At 45.7% G+C, this 27,406-nt stretch overlaps 1 protein-coding gene across 1 annotated transcript; it reads left to right on the top strand.

Annotated features, from left to right (window-relative positions):
- The first annotated feature begins 639 nt into the window (after positions 1-639).
- CAPSL (calcyphosine like) lies at positions 640-22,701 on the top strand. Its single transcript, XM_075543006.1, has 4 exons — positions 640-776; positions 9,487-9,664; positions 9,928-10,137; positions 22,600-22,701. The coding sequence occupies exons 1-4, from the start codon at positions 640-642 to the stop codon at positions 22,699-22,701; spliced, it is 627 nt and encodes a 208-aa protein (XP_075399121.1).
- Positions 22,702-27,406: the final 4,705 nt, after the last annotated feature.

Here is a 27,406-nt window from a genome sequence, read left to right as displayed (position 1 = left end):
GGCTTGATGATAGGCTTGCGTCTATTTTTTTTTTTAATGCTATGTGATCTCCCCACACTACATTTGCGATCGACTAGTAGATCCCAAAGGACTTATTGAGCACCCCTGGTCTGGAGTGAGCTGGTCACCCTTTTTCTGTCTGGGAAACCTTGCTAAGTGTTCATAGACGAGAGAACCTGTTAATCAAGGGACACGAGGTAGTTATCTGCCAATCCCTGGTGGCATAGTGGTTACGCAGTAAGCTGTAAACGGCAAGGTTAGCAGTTCAAAACCACCAGCCCCTCTGGGGTTCCGAGACTGTAACCCTTTATGAGAGAAGAAAGCCTAGCCTTTCTCCCAAGACTTCAAACGGTTGACCTTGCAGGGAGCAGCCCAGGTCATAACCACTATGCCACTCGGGCTTCTTGAAGGCTCCAGGAGTGAGGCATAAATATATCATCCATACAATTGGTGTAGTTAAACATGGAGAATTATGGGAAGTTTGATCAGTTCCTGGGGGAGGGAATGGTCGAGCAAGCTCTCAATTTCCTTCTCAGTCAGGTTGCTGGGGGGTCCTGCCAGACCCACACCCCAGCGACCGTCTCCTGCACCCATCTCAGAGTCCCACCCACTCATTCATGTTGTGGTTTCTCCCCTCAGATGGCGGGGACAGCGCGCCACGATCGAGAGATGGCGATCCAGGCAAATAAGAAGCTCATCACGGCCAAGGACCCCATTGAGAGACTGCGCCTGCAGTGCCTGGCCAGGGGCTCGGCAGGCATCAAAGGACTGGGCAGGTACCGGCTGGGCAGGGGTGTGGTGGAGGGAGGAGGAGCAGGCAGGTGAAGATGGCTGTGTGACCTCCATCAAGTCACTTTCTTCCAGGGTCACAATTTCTCCTCTGCAGCCTACGGAGTTGAGAAGATTTGATCTCTGATATCTTTGGGTTGTAGACCCCCGGCTGTTACCGAAGAGATGGGCTCCTGGCCCCTGAGTGGCTTTAGGGAAAAGGGGTACGGATGGAAGCTGGGCTGGAAGGAGGAGGAAGAGGCTGTGATTTCGGTGCAATTGTGGAGTTGGAAGTTTCGATATCACTGTCAGGTCTTGCACCTCAGGGGCACTGGAATATTCTGGAGCATAATTAACAACCCCTGCTCGTAGGGACTGCCGCTTGTGGGTCACTTGTCATACGGTGGCGGTTTGTGTGGTGCTGTGATGCTGGAAGCGATGTCGCTGGCATTTCAAGTGCCAACAGGGTCGCCCCAAGTGAACAGGCTTCAGCAGAGCTTCCGTGCTAAGAACAGACAAGGAAGGAGGGCTCCGCTCCCCACTTTGGAGGACAGAGCCACTGACAACCTTTTGCATCGCTTCCAAACCTTGTCAGATACTGAAGGCCTAGAGACGAAGCAGAATGTTGTCGGAGAGAGCGCTGGGGGGTAAAAGGACCAAACCAGGCTGTCTCCAAAGAAGGACGGCCATAGTGCTCCTGAGAGGCAAGGATGGCAAGACTTTGTCTCGGGCATTCTTTGGACCTGTGGTCAGGAGAGACTGGTCTCTCAGGCTTGGCAGAGCAAAGGCAACCAGAGAAGAAAGGCCCTGGACAAGATGGACGGACCCAGTGGCTGCGTCAATGGTCTCAGCGTGAGAACAACTGTGAGGATAGCAGTGTTCTGTTGTGCACAGGGAATCGGAGCTGACTGGATCGCACCTAACAACAACAACAACAACAACAACAACAACAACAACAACAAGTGGGAGCTAACAACAACTCTCAGCTAACCTAACAGCAACTCTCAGCTGGATGAGTCTGTCTCCAGCCCTCTGAGGGCATGAGTTTCCTTCAGAACCAAGAAACCTATCCTAAGGGCTGGTCCTCTCTCTTTCCAACCAACTACTGCAACACGGGGTGGGGGGTGGGGGGTGGATCGCCCTGGAGAAGAGGTCTCTGAGCTGCACGGGTACTTAGACCCCAGGGAGGGTCTCACAGCTGTCCCTCTTGTTTTCATCTTAAATACTCACAGAGCGAGCACCCAGTGTCTTCTCCCTGAACCCTTAGGATGCAATTTTGACCGGTTTCTTTGCGTCTTAATGTTCAGTCCTTCACTGCACGTCACCCCTGGTTGCTAGAGCTCTGTTCCCATTTTGGGGTGAGTCCCTTCTTTTTGAAACCCTTAGCTGATCTTCTTTAATGACAAAGTTCCAATGCTTTCGTTTTGTAAGGCTTTTCCAAATGATTCAGAGTCAATTACCGACACAAATTCTCGTCTTTCTTCTAGCTTTCTTTCTGTACTCTTCTTCTCCAGCTTTGTCAGGCGGCGCAAGCCCCCCTTCCAAACTGCGGGCACCCTCTTCTCTCCTCTTCGCTCTAAACGGCCTTTGTTCGGCCGGCTGCTTTCGCTCTCTCCTTCCCTCAATGAGAGATCTTCGGGCAGAGACCCAGTCCCGGTCATCTGGGTGTTCAGCCTCCGCAGGCTTCCTGTGGTGTCCGGCACTTTGCAGACGCCCACTCAATGTCTGATGCTGTCCGCGCACACATGGCAACTTAAGGATTACATCCCAGGCTCTGAGGGGCTGAGACTGTGCAAGGAGACGCACTCCTTCACTTCCCGTGGCACTCTTGCTTGTTCACTACGCAGCCGACTCCGTCACCCAGGCCACAGGCTTCGTGGACGTGTTGGGCGTCCAGAGAGCCGTCGAGAGCTCTGCCGTTCTGCCTCCCTGCTCTGCGCACGCTCCCTTCCCTCAGGCGTCCTTTCTCATTTTAATGCTGGCATGTGACATACAAGGGGGGAAGAACCTTGTGACACAAAGTCACGAGTTGCGACTTGAAAATGATGATACAGGGAGCCCCCGTTTATCCCGCCACCTGCTGCCTCGACTTTTCTGTCTAGGCAACAGACTCTGAGAGGTCTCACGTGGAAAGCTTGCCCATGGTCACACGGCTCATGTTTGGCAGCAAAACTGGCACGAACCCCCAGATTTTCTGAATCCTCTTTGATCGACGATGTTAGGCTCCCAGCAAAAGGGACTGCTCTCCAGGGAGCCCAAGGGAGCCGGTGGGGCGGGGGAGAGGATAGATGCTAAGAGGGGGACCACGGTGGGGAGCCTCAAGAGTTAGAATTAAAATGAGAAATGATACCTGCGTGGATCACAGTCTTTATATTTTATAACAGTTTTAGTATCCCAGAAACGCGGGGATTATGCTGCAGAAACTTTCTTTGTACTCCCTTACCAAGAGGTCGAGAGAGATCCGCTGTTGAGTTGACTCTCTTTCACGGTGGCCAGAAGCAAAACAAAATGAAATATTGGCCGGCCTGTGTCATCCTCCTGCTCACCAGCAAGTTCAAGTCCATCGACACTTCCCCTATTAGTAACATCTATGTTGGAGCGTGTACATAGGACATTTGCCACAATTAATGAACCACCATTGGTACCTGCACAACAACAATGCAAATACATCGTTTTAAACTCAAATCTATGCTCTGTGTAGGTTTCTTTACCTTTCCTTTTCCTTTTTTTACTTAATTTCTTCTTCTGTTCCCAGATACCTCCAGGAGTCTGCATTGCATTTACAAACTATATTTTCTCCAAGGCTCCTTTGGCCTGTGATCATTTCTCAGACTTGCCCAGCTTTTATTAACTTGATAGCTTTGGGGAGCCATTGGTCAGATCTTTTGTAGATCGGTTTTTGTTTGATGCTTCCCATGATTTGACTGAGATATTGATTTGGGGGAACCTCAGAGGAATGGGGCTATTTTCATCACCTCATATCACAGATACATGCTGTGAACATGGCTTATCACTCTTCATTCTCACCTTGATCACTTGACTGAAGTCATATCTGTCAATTTCTTCACTAGAAGTTATGCTTTCCCCTGCCCCTGGTTCTACAGCGTACTCTTTGGAAGAAGGCCAGTAGGTGATGACAGTACTCAAGGTATGAGAATTATTCTTCCTTTTTTGAAGATGGAGGACCTACATAAATTATTTAGATATCATCTTCAAAATAAATCTGTTTACCTATTCAATTTTTTATTTGGACTCATGGATATTTATTTTACACTTTCAGTTAGGATCCAGTAGTACTTTATTATTTTTTTTAACAATTTATTGGGGCTCATACAATTCTTATCACAGTTCATACATATACATACATCAGTTGTATAAAGCACTTCTGTACAGTCTTTGCCCTAATCATTTTTTTCTCCTCTTTTCTTTTTTTACATCTTATTAGGGACTCATACAACTCTTATCACAATCCATACATATACATACATCAATTGTATAAAGCACATCCATACATTCCCTGCTCCAATCATTCTCAAGGCATTTGCTCTCCACTTAAGTCCCTTGCATCAGGTCCTCTTTTGTTTGCCCCTCCTTCCCCTTTCCCCCATCCCTCATGTGCCCTTGGTAATTTATACATCGTTATTTTGTCATATCTTGCCCTATCCGGAGTCTCCCTTCCCCCCTTCTCTGCTGTCCCTCTCCCAGGGAAGAGGTCACATGTGGATCCTTGTAATCAGTTCCCCCTTTCCAACCCACTCACCCTCCACTCTCCCAGCATCGCCCCTCATACCCTTGGTCCTGAAGGTATCATCCACCCTGGATTCCCTGTACCTCCAGCCCTCATATGTACCAGTGTACAGCCTCTGTCCTATCCAGCCCTGCAAGGTAGAATTCGGATCATGGTAGTTGGGGGGAGGAAGCATCCAGGATCTGGGGGAAAGCTGTGTTCTTCATCGGTACTACCTCGCACCCTAATTAACCCATCTCCTCTCCTAAACCCCTCTATGAGGGGATCTCCAGTGGCCGACACTTGGGCCTTGGGTCTCCACTCTGCACTTCCCCCTTCATTTAATGTGGTATATATATACATATACATATACACATATACACACATATACACATACATACACACACTTATATCTTTTTTTTTTTGCATGATGCCTTATACCTGGTACCTTGGCACCTTGTGATCGCACTGGCCAGTGTGCTTCTTCCATGTGGGCTTTTTTGCTTCTGAGCTAGATGGCTGCTTGTTCACCTTCAAGCCTTTAAGACCCCAGACACTATCTCTTTTGATAGCCGGGCAACATCAGCTTTCTTCACCACATTTGCTTATGCACCCATTTGTCTTCAGTGATCCTATCATGGAGGTGTGCAGTCAATGATATGATTTTTTGTTCTTTGATGCCTGGTAACTGATCCCTTCGGGACCACTCGATCACACAGGCTGGTGTGTTCTTCCATGTGGACTTTTTTGCTTCTGAGCTAGATGGCTGCTTGTTCACCTTCAAGCCTTTAAGACCCCAGTCACTATCTCTTTTGATAGCCGGCACCATCAGCTTTCTTCACCACATTTACTTGTTCACCCACTTTGGCTCCAGCCGTTGTGTCGGGAGAGTGAGCATCATAGAGTTCCAATTTAATAAAAGAAGGTATTCGTGCATTGAGGGAGTGTTTGAGTAGAGGCCCAAGGTCCTTCCGCTACCTTAATACTTGACCTATAAATATAGACACATAGATGTATTTCCCCATCCTCCTATATATATTTGCATGTACATGTCTTTGTCTAGACCTCCATGAATGCCCTTTGACTCCTAGCTCTTTCCTCCATCTCCCTTGACTTTCCTCCTGCCCTACTACCATGCTTCGTCGCCACCTGGGCTAGAGTATACTTCTTCTCTAAGCAACCTTACCCTTGATCATTTCCTACCAGGCCTGCCAGTCCCCCTTCTCTACCATTTGGGGTCCCATGTTTTTCCCTTGTCCCTGGGTTTGTTAACACCACTTCCTTACTCCCCCTACCCCCCCACCCCAAGTCCCCCTGGAACTGTCGGTCCCGTCGTTTTTCCTCCAGATAGTTCATCCAGCCTGTCCTATTCAGACAGACCTGTGGAGACACTAACATGCACGAAAACAAGACAGAGGAAAACAAAGCAACAGTATGCAACCAGACAACAAAACAACAAAAACAAACCACTGACAAAGAACAGAACAAAACAGTTCACAAGAGAAAAGCTTGTAGTTAGTTCAGGGATTGTTTGCTGGCTCTTAGGAGCGTTTTCCAGACCAGTCTGTTGGGGCACCACGCCCTGGCCCCAAAGTACACTTTCAGCATTCCCTGGGGACCTTGCCACTCCATTCCCTTGCTGTTCCGCTGCACTCCCCCAGTGATTTGCCTCGGTGTGGTGGGATCAGGTCAGGTGCAATTCCCACACTGTGTCTCCGGTGCAGTCCCCTGTATCGCCCTTAGTCACTGATTGGCATCATTTCTCATAGTGGGGCCAGCCATGTTGTTCTCTCTGTGGACTGGCTGCTCTACTCAGGAACATCATCATCACGGCCTGGTGGGCCAGGCTGTGCTCCACTCTCTCCTCCTGCCCCTTCATCTTCTCCCGTGTGCTCTGATCAGATATGTTCATCTCCCGGAGCTGCAGAGTCAATGTCGCCCTTTGGAACAAATTCTTTTCGGGGGAGGGGCAGGAATCCACTTAATTTATGGTGCTGGGGCCAGCCTCCCAGATCGCTCCACTGGTTCCCTACTCCATGCCGGGATATTGCATTCACACCTTGCGACACTGGGTTGAAGTCTGGTCTCACTTTCCCTGTGGAGATATAAACAATACTCTCCCCTTGGGTGGATTAATGCCCCATGACCCCACTATCCTTTTCTTCCTTGAATTCATCCTTTTGTTTTCCTTTCCCCACCTCCTCCACCATTGTCTACCATGCACATCCCTGGTTTTGGTCTGGTCTCTAGTACTTTATTTTACTGCTCAAATTGTACCAGCTTTTTTTTCAGTTGGTTCCCATGCTCCTTTGACATGCCAAATGTTGGTGGAGGCATTTTGTTCTTATTGTTTGCTTATTTTGTTAGCTAGTTTATTTACCTACTACTTTCTTACTTTCTATGGACCCCCAGTGGTGTACTGTTTAAGCATTGGGCTTCAATCCAAATGGTTGGCAGTTCAAAAGCACCTGTCACTCTGAGGGAGAGAGGCTGGGCTTTCTACTCCTGTAAACTGTTACAGTCTCAGAAACTCACAGTGGGTTGCTACGAATCAGCATTGACTTGAGGGAGGTGCATTTTGAGTTGTTGAGTCCTTACTTTCTGGAGGGAGAAGGATGAAGCTTTCGACTTCTGTGAGGTGACAGGACTTAGTTACCCATAGGTTTGCTGTCAGTCAGAATCGACTCAGTGACAGGGAGTTTGGTTTTGGACTTCTTTACTTTCTGGAGCTATACGATTGTCCAGACTCATCTCGTATTTTTCTTGCCCTACTATTAGAATTCGCCAGTCCTCCAAGGAGCCCTCACTGCTTTTACTGGAAAAGGGCCTTAGAAACCAAGATCTAGACACTGGGAGTGCTCATTGCTACTGTTGTGCATCTAGTTGTTTTAGGTCCTCTCATCTGACTAACCAAGAAATATGTGTATATATAATAGTGTGTGTATGCATAAACCTATAACTATTTTTGTATGTAACTGTGCCTATTTAAAATTAAACATGAGTTCAGATTGACGGCTCTAATGATAATCCATCATTGCATGTATGTTTCTCCCATCCTCCACCTCCTCAAACCCAAACTCATTACTGTAGAGCTTATTCCATCTCATAGTGACATTGCAGGACAGAGTGGAACTGCTCCATTGGATTGCGGAGGCTGGAAGTCTTTACTGAAGCAGGTAGCCTTCTTTCTTCTGCAGAATGCCTGCTGGGCTTCAAGAGTCAGCCTTCCAGTTAGCAGTGTGATGCCTAATTCACTGTGCCACCAAGGGCACCTCACAGTCCCCTTGCTTAGCGGTAATTTCTCACCTCAATAGCGAGAGACTTGACACTTTCCCATCCATTCTGGATAGCTGTTTGATTCCAGTTGGCATGTACAGCAATGCCAGAATTGTTCCTCTGTGGCCCCATGGGGACAGCTCAGTCAACTAGAGTAGAGGTCTTATAGGAAGCCCCTTTTGCCTTTAATCTTACAGATTCAACTCATCTTCAAATGTACGTATTTTACCACTTTTTCTTTAGTCTTATTTTTAACCACCACTCCCTTTACTGAGGTCACTTCCTGCATTTGTAGTACTGTTAGATTTCCTTATTTTGGCCTCTGTTCTTTCCTGGTATTCCCTGACCTTTTAAATTATTATTTAAAATATGTATACATCAATGTCTATGTTAGTGTTGTTCGGTTCTATGAGTTTTGACACTTGTAGAATGTCATGTGTCTGTCATAAAAGTGTCTTAGGGTCATTTCATTATAAAAATCCACTGTTTCACCTATTCAACACACCTCTTCCCCCAATAATCACTGATCTTCTTAATATCTCCATAGTTTAGATTGTACAGAAAATCTTATGATTGAAATGATATCGAGGATGCATGTTTGAGTGTTGTTTCTTGAGATGCTGAGCAGGCTCTCTATGTTGAGAGGAGAGTGCAGAGTAAAATCTCAGATTTCTATATTTTATCTATTGATTGATGCCCCCTTCTCTAAGCTTCATTAATTTTGTTGTTGAGAATATGCACAACAAAAACACATACCAAACCAGCAATTTCTACATGTACAACTTAGTCGCATTGATTACATTCTTCAAGTTATACAACAATTCTCACCCTCCCGTGTTAAGTTGTTCCTCCCGCATTAACATAAACTCACTGTCTGCTAAGTCTTCTATTTAATCTTTCCAGTTGCTGTTGCAATGGGACCCCAAAGAGGTAGTTCTTCAAAAAGCATAGTGCTCAAGGCAGACACCTTTTTGCTAGTCAAACTAAACTATATGATTGCTTGGTTTTGAAATTATTTCGAAGGATAGTTTTGATCTCAGATTTAAAGATGCTCTCAGAGCCATAGTTTCAGTGGTTCAATCATTTTCCATGGTTTCAGAAAGTCTAGACATCACAAAAAATGGAAACCCTGTGCTCCACTTCCCCACTTCGGGTCAGGAGTCTTCTGTGGATCTTTTGATCAAAATGTGCCACCGTGGGAGCCGGGCACCATCCAGTTCTTCTGGTCTCGTGGCAGAAGTGCAGTTGTTCGTGGAGGCAGCTCGCCACATGGTCACACGGCCCATTTCCTCTGCCGGATTCTCCTTCTTTCTCTTCTTCTGGTTAGCTTTCTTTGAAAGGGGCTGGCAAGAAGGATGGGCCTGACTCCAAGCCAACCAAGCAAACTGTTACAATTCCCACCGAAAGCTGGACTCCAGCCCAGTCTCCTCCTGTTTCTCTCCAACTCTCTGGTGGGAGAAGCCAGGAGTCGTTCACTTGGGAAGATGCTAGGGACAGCTTGCTTCGTTCCAGCCACGCAACAAGGCTGTGCTATGAGGGACAGCAGCACCCAGCCACCAGGTCCACAGCCAAGGAAGGCAGCTCCATCGGAAGATTTCTGCATGTTCACTGGCAAAGTCTGAGAGCAGATTCCTTTGGAGGGCTTATGTTCACACCTTGTTCTCTATGTCTGTTTCTTTCTTTCTTTGTGCTTTGGGTGCGTGTGTTTTCTTCAGAGTGTTCCGGATAATGGATGACAATAACAACCGGACCCTGGATTTCAAAGAATTTCTCAAAGGCCTAAACGATTACGCCGTGGTCATGGAAAAGGAAGAGGCAGAAGAGCTCTTCAGGAGATTTGACAAAGATGGAAGTGGGACCATTGACTTCAATGAATTTCTTCTCACGTTAAGAGTAAGTGGTGGTGAGAGTCAGGGTGCTGCTGGCTTTTGCTTTCGTGTGGTTTGGTTTGGCTGCTTTGAGGCTTTGGTTTCAGAAGTCAGTACATTTCCAGAGGACTGGGGAGAAGACCTGGGAACAAGGTGAGGGGATTTCTGGAGATGATACAGGCAATTTCATGTTGAGGAGCATCGGAATTCTATGACATAGGATTAAAAAAACACCCCAAATCATTGCTTGTGCATGCGTGTGTAGGTTTGTGTTTTCTCGTTCTCTAGCCTCCCATGTCCAGATCCCGTAAGGAGGTGATTATGCAAGCCTTTAGAAAGCTGGACAAGACCGGGGATGGCGTGATAACTATCGAAGATCTTCGGGAGGTGTATAACGCCAAACACCATCCGAAGTACCAAAACGGAGAATGGTCAGAGGACCAAGTGTTCAGGAAGTTTCTGGATAACTTTGACTCGCCCTATGACAAGGATGGATTGGTAAGTGGAAGAATTTAATTTAAGTGAAATTTCTTCTACCCAAGGTTAAATTGTCAATGAGATATTGACCTCAAGCCTTAAAATCGCAATATACCTGTCATATGTGTTGTGGAGACAAGAGAAAGAAAAATATTCTCATAGGGACCATCTATAGGCTTAAGAACTAAAGTACAAAGCGTGCGTGCATACACACACACACACACACACACACACACACACACACACTATCTATATTAAGCCAAACTCAAAACTCACTGCCATTGAGCTGATTCTGACTCACAGGGACCCCATAGGATAGTGCAGAACTGCCCTTGTGAGTTTCTAAGACTAGAAATATGTAGAATCAGTAGAACAATGGACTACCTGGGATTTAACGAGTCCTGTCAAGGAGCCCTGGTGGTATTGTGGGTTACTCATTAAGGCTACTAACCTTAAGGTCAGCAGTTTGAATCCACCAGCCAATCAAAGGAGAAATCGGAATCTTTCTGCTCTTCTGCAGCCTCAGAACCCACAGGAGCAGTTTCATTCCATCCTGTACTCACGGGGCTCGCTCCACCCTGCCCTACACGGGCTCTTAGAGTTGGCATCAACTCCATGGCAGTGAGTTGTTGTTGTTGTTTTTTCTTGAAAATGCCACTATGAGTCAAAATTTACTCTACGCCGTGAGTTTGGTTGAGTTTTTGGTAATGCTGTTGGAGAAAGAATTGGATTGCTAACCACAAGGTTGGCGATTTACACCTACCAGTCACTTTTCAGGGGGAAGATGAGGCTGTCCATTCCTATAAAGATTTACAGTGTGGAAATCCCTCTGTACAGGGACACTGAGTAGCAATCAGTTGGACGGCAGTGGATTTCCCCCCCTCTTTTTTGTGACCTGCCATTTGGAGAATGGTATTTTGAGTAACCGTTCCACTTCATGGTTACCATATTGACCATACCCAGTTAGCCACATTCCACTGAGCTAGACTATAACACCATCGCTAGCCAGCCGGTTTGTTATACGATGGTGGTTTGTGTGCTGATGGGACGTTGACAGCCGTGCCACTGGTATTTCAAACATAAGCAGGGTCATGTCTTAAGGACAGGTTTCAGCAAAGTGACAGGTTTCAGACTAAGAAGGATCAGAAAGAAAGAAACAAAAAAAACCCAACAAATTCATTTCCATTGAGTTGATACCTACTCAAGGACAGGGCAGCACTGCTCTTGTGGGTTTCTAAGATAGTATCTCTTAACGGGAGTAGAAAGCCCCATCGTTTTTCCTGAGGAGTATCTGGTGGTTTCAAACTGCTGACCTTGCAGTTAGTGGCCCAACTTGTCACCATATGCCACCAGGGTTATAAGGAAGAAAGGGCTGTGTTTGACCTCCAACGATCAGCCAGTGAAAATCCTGCAGAATATTGTGGAATATTGCGGAATATCGTGCTGGGGAGTGACAGCCTGGGCTGCAAGTCACTGAACGCACCCAGGGGCAGCCATGAGCTGTGATGCGTGCCAGTCATCATGAAGACGGGGCAGGACTCCGCAGCAGACACTTCCTCCTGTTGTACACAGGGGTCCCCCTGAGTCAGAGCTGACTTAGGTGGTGACTCAGCATAATAAAGTATATTTAATTTTAAGATGGGACCCCCACTTAACTTGGCTGAACACCATTCACGAGGCACCCTCAGCTGCCTCAGGACCTTTTCCATTCCTCCTACGAGCCTATTGTTAGCCCGTAGCCTGTGCAGAAATACCACGTAGGGAGAGGCTCCCAGGCAAGGGAATGCTTGTGATTAAATTGCATTTCAAACTTCACTGCCTTTAGAAACACAAGCCGCTGTCCCCATGATCATGAACTGAGACCTCCCTGGTACACCTGCATGGTGTGTTGGAGAAGAAACACGATCTTCCACACTGGAAAGACAGAGGGGCAGTGCACAGGGGGCGGGGGAGGATTCTCGAGGCCGGGGGCTGGGGGTGGGGGCAGATGGACACAATACCCCCACCAAGAAGCTCAAGTACATGGAAGATTGTGAAGCAGCTGCAGCATCAGATGCAGGTTTTCTTCGTCTTGTTGTGGATAGGTGCTACCTGGATGACAACCCCCAACCAGGCCAGGCTGAGAAAAAAATGTGCTTTTCCTTCCATTGACCACCATGTGTCAATGTTTCCGCCCTGAGCCACACCCAGGGGCTTGAAGGTGGGGGCTGACGGGCAGGGGAGTCCTTTCCGTGGCCAGAGCCAGCAGCTGCAGCAGGAGGGGTTAGTGTCCACATGGTGGAGGGGAAAGGGGATGGGTGGCGGGGACAGGAACTAAGCTGTCTCCTTTCTCAAGGGAATCACAGGCATTTCAGTACAACTCGATCTTGGATTCTGTGAGGCAGGAAAGAGGAAGGGCTTCTAGGCAGAACACCTTCCTCTCGTGCCCGCTGACAGTTCGTCCGTTTAGGTTAGAAGACGGCGGTGAAGGGGAAGGCCAATAAGCACTTGGGTGCTTCGGGTAGCAACCAAGTGTGCTTCCCTGCAAGATGGTTGGTCTTTGAAGTCTGGAAAAATAGTCAACGGCCATTTCCCCAAATTAGCCCAAGTCGATCTTGGATGGCAGGGGGTCTTTGAGTCCCTCGTGGCAGGTGGTTCCTTCTTGTTGCCAGGGGAAACCTCAGCTGCCCTTTGCTCTAACCCCAGAGCGACCAGCCTGTTGTGGAGTTGGCAGCTGACTGAAAATCCTCTCACCTCCCCCCACCCCTTTGACATTTATCTTAATAAACCACATTTCGTTCTCAGGGCCTCATAAAGGTCAGCCAGCTGCCGGAGCAGTTACAGCATTTGATGTCACGTCTGTGGTAGAATCTCTAGGGACACCTACAAGTCCCAGGGTGGCACAGATGGCTGTGGGCGCTCAGCTCCTAACCCAAACATGGATGATTTGAACCTACCCCGTGGCATGTGGAAGAAAGGTCTGCCCATCTGCCAGGGTCACCACCAAGCAAGCAGACGCCATGGGACAGTTCTGAAGTGTGACACATGGGCAAGCATGAGCTGGTATCAGCCAGAGGGCAACCTCCTTGCTTGTTGGTTTGCCTGTTTTTCTTATCAATACTCAGGCGGTCCGGTGGGGCAATGATGAAAGGTTGGTGTTTTCAACCTTCCAACTGCTCCCTGGGAGAAAGATGTCGCAGCAGCCTCTGTGAAGAAGCAGTGGTACTCTGGCCTTAGGGCCACTAGGCGTCCGACTCGACTCGCAGGCGATGAGTTTTTTTTTGTTTTGTTTTATAGTAACACCCAACTGTGAGAGTGTCTGCACAGGGTGCATGCTTTAAAAATACAGGTTTCTGAGCTGACCTGAAGTACCACCGAGTCAGATTTCTATTGGCGGAGCCCAATGATTTATAGTTTTCACAAATGTACCACATAATGTTTACACACGTTCCTATTGGCTCTCCATCACTCTAAAACATAAAAAAAGCCCGTGTTCATGACAAAATAAGTTACGATAATAAATTAATCTATTAACTCTTTAAAAATAAGTTACGGTGTGCTTGTTAACATCACTGAACACCCTGATGAGAGTGCGTGACATTCGCTACTTATTCACTACAGTGGTGCGGGAGGTCTTCCACGGGTCACCTCCTTCCGCAGACTTGGTGAGTACGTTTCCACAAAGGCCCCCGTGATTCAAACCTGTGCTCACGGAATCATATTTTAACTGTCCCAGGCACCGCCGATGGACAAAAACTCTATGGTAAATTCTTTCATAAAATGCATAGTAGCTGTGAATTTACCTTCTCACAGAAAAGTTGAGTTCTTCTGTCCTGGTGAAGCAACAGCAAAAGAAACGCAGGTGATGTGCAATGGGAGAGAGCTCAGAATAAGGGAAGCAAGTGAGCCGAGTCCCTTGCCAGGGATAAAGTTCAAGTTGGTGACGTTTTAATTTTCTACACTCAGCTCTCCAACACTCAGAGAGGTTATTGGGGTTTGCAGCAATTATGGAGTTAAATGTCCTGGATCTTGGACTGGTTTCGCACACTCTGCTCTCAGAGTCACCTGGGGGAAGCCATTCTGAGGGACTCACTGAAGGACCCCCTTAGTGGTTGAAGCAGACTTCCCTCCGCTTCTTCTACCTCTGATCCCGTCCTAAATGGGTGAGACCTTCACTTCTCCACCCCCACCTTTAGGTTTTCCATTCTTCAAGATGCACAGTCAGTCGCTCATAAAGATAATTTAAGTCGAATTTTTTGTAAGGAGGTACCGTTAGGGTAATTTGTATCTAACATCAGTCAAATGCTTATCTTAGTATATGTAGTTTACCATGGTACGCATAAAAAATTAAAGAGACATTTTCCTTGATGTTAAAACCTCTGTACCATAATCCTATAGTAATAATAAGAACCATATTTTAATGCATGCCACAAAATGGCATCTGTTTGTTAGGATGAATCATTGTATGTACCCTGAATGTTTAATAGAGCAGGTTTTATAGGGATTGGTTCATGAAGCAGCAAGTACAGGGCGGATAAAGCGGAAGATGATCCCTTTAGGTGGTCAACACTCCACATATTCCTGGGGGAGGGAGCTAGTTCACCTGAACGAATGGATGGAGCAAAGCTTTCAGGATTTTCCTTTCTCCGCTCATGTGGCTTAACTCAAAAGGAGATGAAATAGTTGCACCCATCCGTCTGTAGTCAGAATGTAGACAGTACAGAGTCTGCATCTACAAAACCCGGGAGTCGTTGGAAATGAAGTGGAGCGCGTGGAGCCTGACATCCTAGCTATCCATGAGCTGGGCTGGGTTGGTATCAGCTAGTTGGACATGAACAGTCTTTTGGTCTACTGCGCCAGGACAGACACACAGAAGAGAAATGACACCACATTAATCTTCAACAGGAACCCTTCAAGAGCTCTCTAGAAACACAATGTGTTAGTAATAGGCTAATTAATATTCAGACCCTAACAAGACCGGTTAATACAAGTCTTATTCAAATTTTCACATCAACCACTAATGCAAAGGCGAAGAAACTAAAGTTTGTTATTATTTTTTTCATCTTCAAACTTCTGCAGTTTGAAGTTGGTTAAACAAGCAATCAAGATACATTGGTGATTACAGATGCTTGCAATATGGAAACTGGACACGAATAGGAGAACTGCTAATTGAAAAAGATGACCTTGGTGATAGAATGATTAGCAGGATATAATTTTGGAAGAGCAACAATTTATTCATGTTACTCACTGCAAATGAGTTGGGGGGGCGCGCGGCAGGGAGGCAGTTGTTTTAGTAGAACACAAGGATACTGTGTGTTTGAAGATCAGGAAATGTGTGCGACAGGTTTACCACCCTTATTCAATCTTTATGCTCAGCTAATAAGCCTAAACACTGGACGATATGAAGAAGAGACACCAGGATTGAAAGCAGACTCATTAACAGCTTTCGATGCGCAGACGACACAGCAGCGGGGGCACATACTGATGGAGGTCAAAGACTCCATCCATCAACATAAGGGAAACAAAAGTTATAAAAAGCAACATCACAATGAATGGAGAACAGCTCGGCAATACTTTCTTTCACTTGTTTCCCCAATCGTTGCCCATGGAAGCAGCAGACAGAAAATCAAACAATGTGTCACACTGGGCAAATCTGCTACCCAAATTCTCTTTAATGGATTCAAAAGCAAAGAAGACATTTTGAATAGTAAAATGTGTCTAGTGTGAAGCCATGTGGATGTGAAAACTGGATATGAATAAGGAAGATCGAAAAAGAATGGATCCATGCGATTTGCAGTATTTATGATGGAATGGATTTAACATTGCCTGCCTGAAGAAAAAACAATTTTGCCTAAGCAATACTTAGACTGTTACTTCAAAGTGGGCATGGGGAAGCTTCGTCTCATGTACTTTGGACATGCTCTTAGGAGGAACCAGCCCCTGGAGAAGGCGGCATGATTGGTGGAGGGTCGGTGAAGACCCTGATGAGGTGCAGTGGCACCCCTGCCGCAACAACAGGCTCAAGCGCAGCAGTGTCTGTGAGCATGGGGTAGAACCGGGCAGTGCTTTGTCCTGTTGCTCATAGGGCTGAGCTGAGTCAACCACCTTGATAGCTACAACTGCAGCGAATAACTACCACAACAGCAGCAGCAACAAGAACAACATTGGAGGTCTGTTCTTAACTACAGGTTGCAAGTAAGTCAGATGCTTCTAACCCAATGACTGGATTGTTAGATTATAATTAAATTATTATTAATAGCTTAGTTTGTTTTTTTCCCCCCAAAGTTTTATTGGCACATAATTTACATATCATACAATTGAATAGTTCAATCATTCAATCCTATTAAGGAGAACTGTACAATCACCATCACATCAATCTTAGAGCATCCCCCCCATGATTAAATCATCTTTTAAATGAATTGTGCAATCACATTCAGTTCTAATTCTCCCTCCCCCTCCCGCCTTCATTATTTTTAAAACAATCACTTAGAACGAGATTAGCATTAGAAGGGATATGAATCTTATCCTTCCTTCATTCATCTCATCTGGGATTTGTTAAACAATTAAATACATTTTAGGTATATTATTGAGTTTTAGAGTTTTTTAATCAGGCTTGAGCTGAGATGAAAGGCTTGCATTTTGGTTCTGACTTAGGGATTTCCACTTTCACCATCTGGGGCCTCTTCCAGTGAATGACAATGGCACCCACCCACCCCCGTCCCCCACTCCTGGCAAATAAGATACCATATATACCCAAGTATAAGCAAATATCAGCTGAGGAATCTAAATTTTACAACAAAAATTGCATTAAAAATCTGCTGAAAAACTCAGCTTATACTCGAGTATATATGGTAATCATGGTTAAGAGGCCTACCAAATGTAAGGGATGTCCATTTCCCTGTTTTTTTCCCTAGTGTGTAACTATGTAATAAGTTATTATCAGTTAAAATTAACTTCGTATGATGAGGACAAGTTAAGGGAGCTATCAGAGAATTTGTGGTTCTGGCCATTCTCTATCAAGGTTGACTCTTGAATGAGAAAAGCAGACAGCATAGTAAGACTAGCCTGTGGTCTTTGTGAAATGGTTCTGGTTTTGTGTGGCCTGACTTCTGGAGTGGGTTTAACATTCACCCTACCTCCTACCTCTTCTCTGGCACCTTCTCCATTCAGAGCTAACTCGTTTCCCGGTCACTGTAACTGCTTAAGGGAGTGAGACCAAAGTGTGAGGTGACACTATCAGTCTCAAACATGTCTTGATGTACTGGTTAGAGTTTGATTTCAATATCAAGTAATAGAACATCTTATTTAACAGCAGAATGAACAAATTCAGTTTTTTTCTTCACTGTACAGAATGTGTTAAGTTGAGTGGCTGAAGTCTATAGAACTGAGACGTCTGCGATTCTCTTGTCTTTTACTTTATGGTCCCAAGATAGCTTTTTTATTTCAGCCAGCACACCTGAGTTCTGAGCAGCAGGAGGAAGAAAGAATAGAAGAGGCAAGGAGGAAGGGACAGAACCTGGGCCAGGAAAGCAAAGACTTCCTCAGGAATCAGCATCAGATTTGCAGTTGTGTGTTATCAATGAGGACTGTGCCACATGGCCATCCAACACTACATTTGCAAGGGACTCTCGCCAGGTGAATTTTAGTTCTTTCCCACTTCTGTAATAGAAGAGGGAGAAAGACAGGCCTTTCTATACCCATAAAGAACTACCGTCTCAGAAAATCTGGCAGTGAGAGTGGGTTTGGTTGGGTGACAGAGGAAAGCTAGGGAAAGGGATATAAATATAGTGTGTTAGTCCGGATTGACGAGAGAAACAAATTCATAGACACTCATGTGTGTAATAGAGAACTTTATATCCCAGAGTAATTATATATTAAGAAAACATCCCAGCCCAGTCCAGATCAAGTCCATAAGTCCGGTATCAACCCATATGTTCCAAATCAGACTATAAATTCCTCTCAGACACAGGTAACACATGCAATGATGGCCAAAATGCAGGAGAATCACAGGCCAGTGGATGGAAAGTTTTGTGGATACAGTGGTGGTGGAAGCATCTCAGTACTGGCGTGGGTCACCATGTGGCTCCTCCAGCTCCAGGGCTCTGATTTCATCCGGGGTCTCCATGTGGCTTGTCAGCAGGAAGAAAAGCAGAGTGCGCCTCCCTCCTCTAAGGAGGAATACAGGAGTTCCCAGAATCCTCAGGCCACGCCCACACAGAAGCCTCACTGGCTATGGCCTGATAGACACGCTAGATTCCACCCCTTCGTAAGTTGACAGGAGATTATGTAACTGCCACACACAGGTACAGAGTAGTTGCATTTACTATTTCCAATTTTTGTAAAACAATTAAGTAAACTAACAGATAAGCAACAATAACAACAAAACTAGTACATTTCCCCCTGCCCTAGAGGTGAAAGGTGTTTTTCAGTCAAAATGACCAAATTAAGTTCCTAAAGAAAATGGCTCTTAGGCTTGTGCCTTTGCTGCTTGGGGTTGAACTTTTCAATTCACTTGTCTGACTTCTCTACCAGCCTGTGAACTCTTTGAGAGTGGAAGCTTTAGTTGAAACATATTTGGTATTCAAACTTTGATGCATGCAGAAAATTAACTGGAATGCTTAGTTTTAAAGAAAACAAAACACATGCCAAGACCACTTCCTTCAGAGAGAGTCTGACTCAACAGGTCTAGGGCAGGGCCAAGGTATCTGCATTTGTGACTCGTCATCCAAGTGGCCCTGATTTTTTTTCCTTTTGGGATTAAAAAAAATCCCGTATGAGCACTGAAAGTTGAAAGCTAACTAGGCAACAAAGAATTCCAGAGACGGCCATTACTATTGTATATATGACCTTTCAGGTAGCTAAATGGTGTCCCTCCCCTCTCCCCTCAAAAAATGTGTCACTGCCCTGGCCCCTGGAATCTGAGCCTATTACTTTGCATAGTAAAACAGTGACATTATTTCATAAGCCAAAGATTTTGAGAGAAGCTAATCTTGGATCATTTAGGCAGGTTCTACCTTAGAATTGAGAATCAGGTGGGTTTGAGTTCAGCACACAGAGAGGGGAGGGCCAGCTGAAAACTTGGAAGAGAGAATCAGGTGGGTTTGGGTCCCGCACATGGAGAGGAGAGGGCCAGCTGAAAACCTGGAATTGAGAATCAGGTGGGTTTGGGTCCCGCACACGGAGAGGAGAGGGCCAGCTGAAAACTGAAGCTGTCTTTAGAGTGGTGCCAGAGACCTGCTGATGCTGGAAGAGGCGAGGGACTGATTTTCCTCTAGAGGAGCGGTTCTCAAGCTTCCTCCTGACGCGACCCTTTCATACAGTTCCTCATGTGGTGGGGACCCCCAACCATCAAATTATTTCTGTTGCAACTTCATAACTGTAATTTTGCTACTGTTATGAATTGGGCGACCCCTGTGAAAGGGTCGTTCGACCCTAAGGGGGTCGCGACCCACAGGTTGAGAATCGCTGCTCTAGACCCTTCGGTGGGAATGTGACCCTGCTGACACCCCCCCCCCCCCCCCCCGAAATATGACAGAATACATTTCTGTTGTTTCATGTCACCAACATTGTGACACTTTCTTGCAAGACTCCGAAGATTTTATGCAGACTTTGATACTGGGAGTGGGGTGATCCTGTGACAAATGTCTAAAAATGTGGAAATGAGGAGCTCATACCAAGGGCTCAAGTAGAAAGCAAATGTTCTGAGAATGATGATGGCAACAAATGTACAAGTGTTCTTGACCCAATGGATGGATGGATGGCTTGTGATACAAATTGTATGAGCCCCCAATAAAATGATTTTTTTAAAAAAGAGAGATATCTAGGAAAAATGTTGAAGGTGAAGTCTGGCTTCTTATTGTTGCTTATAGTAAAAGTGCAAGGGAAAGAGGAACTTTGAGGAAGAAACTGTCAAGAGAAAAGAGACTGACCCTGTGGTAATTGGGGAATGTCTGAGCTTTGTTCAGACTGGGGTGAAAACTGGTGGCTTAGTGGTTCTGCGTTGTTCTACTAACAGAAAGATCAGTAGTTTGAAATCACCAGGGAGAAACCCACTGGGAAATTTCTACCCTGTCCTACAGCGTCTCTGCAAGTCAGAAATGACTCGATGGTAGTGAGTGTTGAGTTTTTTATCTAGACGAAAAGACACTAAAACATTGAAAGATGCTCAAATTAGGAGATGCATTACAAGGAAAGCATACTCTGGATTAATCCCTATGTGACTTGAGGATCTACTTAACTATCCCAGCAAGAACCTGGGGTGGAGAAGTGGGCTGTCTGTGGAGAACCTTCTTTTCAAATGGTGATCCCCTGACATTCAAGGGAAACCCACAAGGTTTTTGAGAATGCCACATCAGCAGAAGCGGTCAGCTTGGACTGAAAGACCAGCCAAATAAAAGAAGGCTATCCTGGGCTCCCAAATTCTGCAGACAGGAAGCAGCCCGATAAAACTACTCAGTTTCAGACATGTGCTGCCTTTGTCGAAAATGTTTGCTCAGAAACTGGAGGATCCGCAGGTGGCGAGAGCCTGGCCGAGCTGCAGATCCAGAAGACAAATCTGCAAGTCCAGAGAGCAGACATTATTTCCAAGAAGACAACTATGACCAGACCTTGAAACCTAGTGGCATTTCCCCAGCTGGCATTTGGGGACTCTCTTGGGCTTAGCAATCTCTATGATATCCGTTGCATTGCTCTTGGAGTGGGATGTCTGTAAGTATCCTATGTCTGCACTATCACTATATTTTGGAAGCAGAGCATTTGCTTCCAAGGCTCACAAGTCTACCTATGGAGAACAACCATCCCCCCCACCCCGTCCCCTGCCCCCAGGATGGATCATGTTCAGAAACTTAACTTATACTTTACTTAGATGATTTAGAAATTTGGAATTTTTGAGCTGATGGTATTTGGACTTGAGACTTTCGGGGTATATGATAATTGTTTGAATGTATTTTGAAAGTAGGATGGATATGAATTTTTTTTTACAGCAAAAGGGTGAGCTGTGATAAGTCGAAAAAATAACATCCAATCCAAAGTTACATTTCTTTCCTGACACCTTGGACTTGTGACGATACCTCCTTGGCAAGAGGTTGTGTGAAGTTGAGCACCTTGAGAAGAGATACTTGTTCTGCGTTACGTGGGTGGGAGCCATAGACTACCACATGTACCCTGATGTGAGGGAGACAGGGGAGAATTAGACACCTGCACAGAGAGGAGCAGACAGTCTGAACACAGAGGTGGAATTTAGAGTGGTGTGAACAGCAGGAACCCCCAGAACCGGAGACAAGAAAACTTTCCCTCCAGAACCTTTAGAGAGAGGATGACCATGCGGACATTTGCATCTTGGCTTCTGGCCTCTCGAGATATGAGATAGTACATTTCTCTTCTTTTCAGATATTAAGGCTGCGGTAAGTGGGTAAAGTAGTCACAGGAAGATAATGTCCACATTTGGGGCAAAATTTACCTATAAAGCCAGTCCTCACGAACAGTCCACGAGGAGGGTTCCCTGAATCCTTCCGTCAATGGTTTCTCTGAATCAATCCACTACGTTAATCTGTACAAGTGAATCAGAGTGTCCATCTCACCTAACCTGTTACGAAATCTGACTAATGACTAATGCTTTCTTGTTCTCTCAGAAAGCAAAGTAAGATAGATGATAGCCTCACGTGGATAAAGTACAGGGTCAGCAGAAGCGAGGAAGACCCTCTAGGAGAGGAATTGATAGACTGGGTGCCAAGGTGCAAACATGCCCACTGTGAGGATGGCGCAGGACCAGGCCGTCTTTCGTTCCACTGTACACCGGGTCGCTGCGAGTCAGTCACCTCCAGAGCACCCCACCACCACCACGACCACTTGGATAAGCACCTGAGCTACTAGCCCAGAGAGGCCGTCCCAGGTGTAGAATTCAAATAGAATCCAAGGTGGAGTCGGGAGGTGGAGAGCAGAGGGGATCTCTCTTACTGATTCTGTGGCCCGGATGAGTAATTTGGACTTTAGAAAGCATGTCACAGAGGAGTCTTAAGTGAGCACTCTCTTTATTACAGTGAGGACTTTTTCAAAGGTAAGACATCGGTTATCTTGACACAAGGACAGCGCTGCAGTTTCTGATGCGTCACCGAGAGGCAGTCGTCACTGCAGTGGAAGGAAACATTTTCTTATTCTGATTTCCAGCATCCCTTATCTGAACCGATGGGCGCCCGCACATGAAGAAAAACAAGAACCAGCGTCTCTCTGCCTTGCCATCTCCGTTGGTTGAATCACTGTCAAGATTTTCTTACCCTCAGCCCCGGGCGGTCTTCACCTGTGCCCTCCTTGCCATCCTCCTTAACGTCTCTTTTTCTCTTGTTTAGTTCTATGTCTCCACTGTGATCCCTTGGCGGGGAAGCGGGGGAGGGGGGTCCTCTGTGGCTTATACTCCGCTTCCCCGTGCAGGTACTGGAGGTGCGAGCCTCTGCTGAAAGAGACGGTGAGAAAGTTTCCTTTTGCGTTTTTCCAATTGTTCTGCTGCAGGTGACCCCCGAAGAGTTTATGAACTACTATGCGGGAGTGAGCGCTTCCATCGACACGGATGTGTATTTCATCGTCATGATGAGAACTGCCTGGAAGCTGTAAATGTAGGACTTGGGGCACCAGGGGCTTGGGGGTGACCGGAGGGCTCCACATGATTAAACATCAGCGCTCAAACAGGATCCTATCTGAGTCACAGTAGCCCAGTGTTCCTTCATGTCAGAACACACTGCATCTCCTGAGGAAAAAGGCAAAAATAAAGAGACTACCTAGTTCACGGTGATCTAACGTCGCTCTAAAATAGAAACCCAATAAAGGGACAACTCTAAACCTCCCAGCACTGTCCTATGGGCAACATACCCGACATGTGCAGGTGTCTCACAAGCATGAAGTTTGAATATTTTCATTGTCACCCTACTAGTTTATCCATGGAGTCCTGGTGGCATGGCGGTTACACTTTGGGCTACTAACTACAAGGTCAGCAGTTCAAACCCACCAGGAACCCCAGAAGAAAAAGGAGCAACTTGTTGCTCCCTGAAAGATTTGCAGACTTGGAAGTCCACAGGGACACTTTTATTCTGTCCTATAAATTTGCTATGAGTTCTGTTTGATTTTTGAACTAGTTTATCGATCTTTTGTCTCTAGCTACTTCATAGGTTCCCAAACTTATCTGGCCTTCTGCCTCCTTTTCAGAAAAAGAACAGAAAACAAAACAAAGCAGATAACAAAAGCCCAGTGTCTCTCTGACAATTCAGAACTTTTGTGTATAACCCGCAATCCAGGATCAAGTGTAGGGATCTGCTTTCCATCCTTAACAGATCACTCTAGCATCCCTCAGGGGGATGGTAACTTTCGCTTTGGGATACACTCATCTAGATGGTCCATTTCTAAGTGGGAGAACCAATTTTTATGACTCATTAGTCTCAACTGAGTTCCTCTGCCTGTGGTCTGAGCAAGCCTTGACTTTGTAAGCAGACTTGAAACAGCAGTTTTTAGACAACTGCCCTCCTCCTCAGCAAGACTGGTGTGAACTCACCTGACAAGTTCACTGAAGAGCAGGGTCAGAGATGGTGTAAGTGTCCCCGTGGTTAAACTTGGAAGCAGGGCTGTGCTTTCAGGTTTATGCAAGACTTCCCACCCCACACAGACCATGCTAGGGGGACTTCACGTGCTGGGATGTTTGCTTCTCTCCTCCCTGCCATTACCGATCTTGTTAAGGTTCCCAACTACACAAGGAGGTTTGGTTGGCTCAGAGCTTGCAGGCTGGCACTTCTTAGCTGACATGGTTCTCCTCTCAGAACTTTGCTTTGAGTTTATTTTGTTGGTGTGCACATTCTACCCTTGAAGGATGGGCAGCTGCAAAGGGAGTCTTGTTTCTAGGAAATAGACATTGGACGCGCAGCTGTCCTTCTCTGTGTGTCTGGGAACACGAATGGTGAGTTCTCTGGATACAGTGAGAGATGTCGGTAGTTAAAGGAGATGAGGGTAACCAACCTTCCTTGCAATTCATGGACCATTCTCTGTCTCCCTTCCTTCCTTTCTCTCTCTCTCTCTCTCTCTCTCTCTCTCTCTCTCTCTCTCTCTCTCTGAACTAATCTTTTGGTTTAGGGACATGGATTGGAGCAACCATGTCCTCTAAGGCCCTCTGCATTTAAATGAATCTGGGTTCTTGATCTGAAACCACGTGCCATGTTTTTGACCAATTCACTTATTGAATGTTTTTTTTTCTTCAAAGATTTGGAAGTTGAGATTAGACTAGTGAATGGAAATAGTAAGAACAGGTGTTACTAGATTATAGAGTCATTAAAGAACACATCTTGCTTGCATCTTTTTGAGAAGCTGAATTTAACATTTGCTTGGTAATAGGCTGGAAAAGGGTCCCTGTGTCCTTAAAGATGGGTCCAATCCACATGATGGGAGGCTAGCTTCCCCCCCCCCCCCGGAATATACTACACAAGTGTGGTTTTCCATTGACTTTGTTTTCTGCACTTTCCTTGATGTCAGGAAGCCCAAAGATGCCAACAATTTCAAGGAAATACATTGATAGTAAGTGGACAGTCAGAAAAACCAGTGAAGAAATATGAAGAAAAGATAGCCTGTTTCTGCCATCTGCACCTTGCAGATTGTGGCTGAAGCCTCCGGTTTCCTGGTCATGGGGGCTCCAAGCTTACTGTGCTAGATAGATCCATGCCTTTGATTTGGAGTATGAGTCATGCCCCTTGGTAACCAGGTCCACAGAGTTAGCTTGACATTCTGAGTAAGGACTAAGTTGCAGCTATCAGCTTTTGTCCTCAGTTGTATGCGATTTCCTGCGTCATATAGGAACTGGGCACTCTTATCAGATTTCAGATAACTCATGTGGCATAGAGTGTGTTTAGTCAGATCCCCTCTCATTGAGGGCTTCCCCACCCCCTTAAGGGAATATTCCTCCAAGACCATCCCACTCTCGGTGAGCCAGATCTACTAAATGAATGGCCAAGGATCACTCCATTCTGATTCTGTGTCTGGGCTGTGATTTCTTGTACAGTCCGGTTGATTATTTGACCTCACTTCTTCTGAAAGCTAGCAATGGACGAAACCGAGAAGAGTGATTAAAATTTTATTTTTGCTAACATTTTTCTGGGTTTGTTCTTTAGTCAGTTAACGTTTACATTTTCAACATTATTCCTTTTGTAGTGAAAAAAAAGCGCCAGCACTTGAATTGGACGATATTGTTTCCATTGGTTGATGTCGAGTGGTTTTTGAGTAGATTTTGGGTGGATTCTAACGCATAGTATGTCGTGTGTGCAGAATAGAACTCTTCCCTGGTACTTTCAAGGATGGAAGCTTTCAGAAGCAGACCATCAAGCCTCATTTCTGAGATGCCTTTGTATGGGTTTGAATGAGAGTCATTCCGTGAGTAGTCCAAAACGTAACTACCTGTCTGTTCCTTGTTAGTACAAGTGGTTGAGTTTTGGACTTACGGAAAGGCTCTCAGTTCAAATCCATACAAATTGGAAGATGAATCACAAGGACAACTAGCTAAAGCAATCTTGGGGAGCATCTGACCTCTTGAACTTGGGCCTCAGAGACAGGAAATTGAGCAAACAAGACAAAGGAAAAAGGATAACCTGAGCAGGTGCTTATGAAAAGATGTGCTTTGGGTAGAAAATGACAAGAATCAATATTTCTTAGACCTACCCACCAAGAACACCGAATCTCCGTTTTTAACTCCCCCTGATGCGAAATTATGTGGGGATGGCAGGAGAACTTAACTCAGAGTTGAAAGAGTGGGTACCTGTTGTACCTTAATTCCATTGAGAGTACAAATGAAAACCTCAAGATGCTCCAAGTGAATTGTCAGAGAGGATTTAAAAATGTTCACAGAAAAATGAAACAATTCTTTTATTAACCTTTTATGAACTTTCGAAGCCCCCTGTTGAGGGAGTCAGAATTCTCCTAGCCACCAGGCTGGCTGATTTTCGTCCTCATTCAAACCTTGACAGAGTGTCTTCTCAGGCCCAGGCAGCTTTGGAGCTTTCTGGAGGACCATGAACTTGTTTTTTCCCTTTGGTAGGAGGCATGAGCTTGTAAGGTAGAACTCGAGGCTGGCCACAATGGTTGTAAGTTGACTTTGCTTATGTTATGGAGTTAAGGTAAACATTTATCCCAACACCAGTTATTAATTGAGCCACTGCTGCGTGCCATTCACCTCATTCTATATGAAGATAGACAATAATTGGTAATAAATGCAAATCAAACCACTGACCAATAGGTGATTCAGACCAAACGCACAGACCAGGTTACTGATGAGGGAGGAGGAGGGGAGGCAGCGAGGTTGCATAAAACTCCCCTGAGTCTTATCTCAGCCTCTGAAGTTGGGCCACCTGGATGCCAGCATATGACAGTGTGTTACGGAATGACGTAGACTACGTAGCAAAACAATGCAAGTAAAACCCAAATCGCGAGGGCAAGTCATCCTTGTCTTGGTCCTTCACTTCTCTCTTGGCCCATGGAGCTTGCCTCAATGATGCAGGAGAGTCAAAGTAGTTGATTCCACCCTCCGCAAACGACTTAAAGATGGACCTGTTCTGCTGATGTTTACTCAAATGAGGAGATTAAATTAACCAAAATGTATTCTTGGATGGCGTGTAGGTGCCTTCTGACTTTTCCTTCACAAAATTCCATTAACACCCTCTGAGCAGGCTACCTTTCTGGATGTATGCGTACCTAATTTGGGCATTGAGTTAATAGTTTCACAGCTTCGAATTTTCCAGATTGGTTGACGGACTACCTTTGCAAGAAAATTGGAAGCTGCTCCTTTACATGAAAAGTGCGATGAACAAACAGGCAATGTTTTAAATCTTAGAAGTGTTTCTGACTCAGAGAAAGTAAAGTGTCATAGCCCGGTGGACTGTCATGCAATGCTATTGACTGTCAGGCAACAGATCCTTTTGGAAACCAATATTTCTAAGCACCCCCTCCCCAGTTGTTTATGCAAAAAGTACATAACCTGGGTGGGGAGCTCTCCTTCTTTTGTTTGAATAAATGATCTGCTCTAAAACCGATGAAGGGGGAAATCTGTTGAAAGAAACATAAACAAATGATGGACGGGCTTCTGAGAACACGGCTGTGTGAAAGCATTCTTTCTGCTGTCTCAGTCGGTGTGGTAAGAGATTGTGGTGAAACAGCTCTTCCTCTCTGAGAATAGCATGACCTTCTTGCTGCATTCTCACACCTGCTTCTCCAAAGGCAGTTTCCTTTTTATTTTTTTTCTCCACCAGCAAAATATAATGGAAGCTGTTTTTTAGGAGTGAAACCCACTGAAAGA

The sequence above is a fragment of the Tenrec ecaudatus genome, chromosome 2 (genome assembly GCF_050624435.1).
Source record: "Tenrec ecaudatus isolate mTenEca1 chromosome 2, mTenEca1.hap1, whole genome shotgun sequence".
Taxonomy (NCBI): Eukaryota; Metazoa; Chordata; class Mammalia; order Afrosoricida; family Tenrecidae; genus Tenrec; species Tenrec ecaudatus.
This window is presented reverse-complemented; position numbering and strand designations above follow the sequence as displayed.

Coding starts and splice junctions, on each gene's coding strand:
- CAPSL (XM_075543006.1), top strand. CDS start 640: ATGGCGGGGACAGCGCGCCACGATCGAGAGATGGCGATCCAGGCAAAT. Junction 777..9,486: donor GGCATCAAAGGACTGGGCAG/GTACCGGCTGGG, acceptor TGTTTTCTTCAG/AGTGTTCCGGATAATGGATG. Junction 10,138..22,599: donor CCTATGACAAGGATGGATTG/GTAAGTGGAAGA, acceptor GTTCTGCTGCAG/GTGACCCCCGAAGAGTTTAT.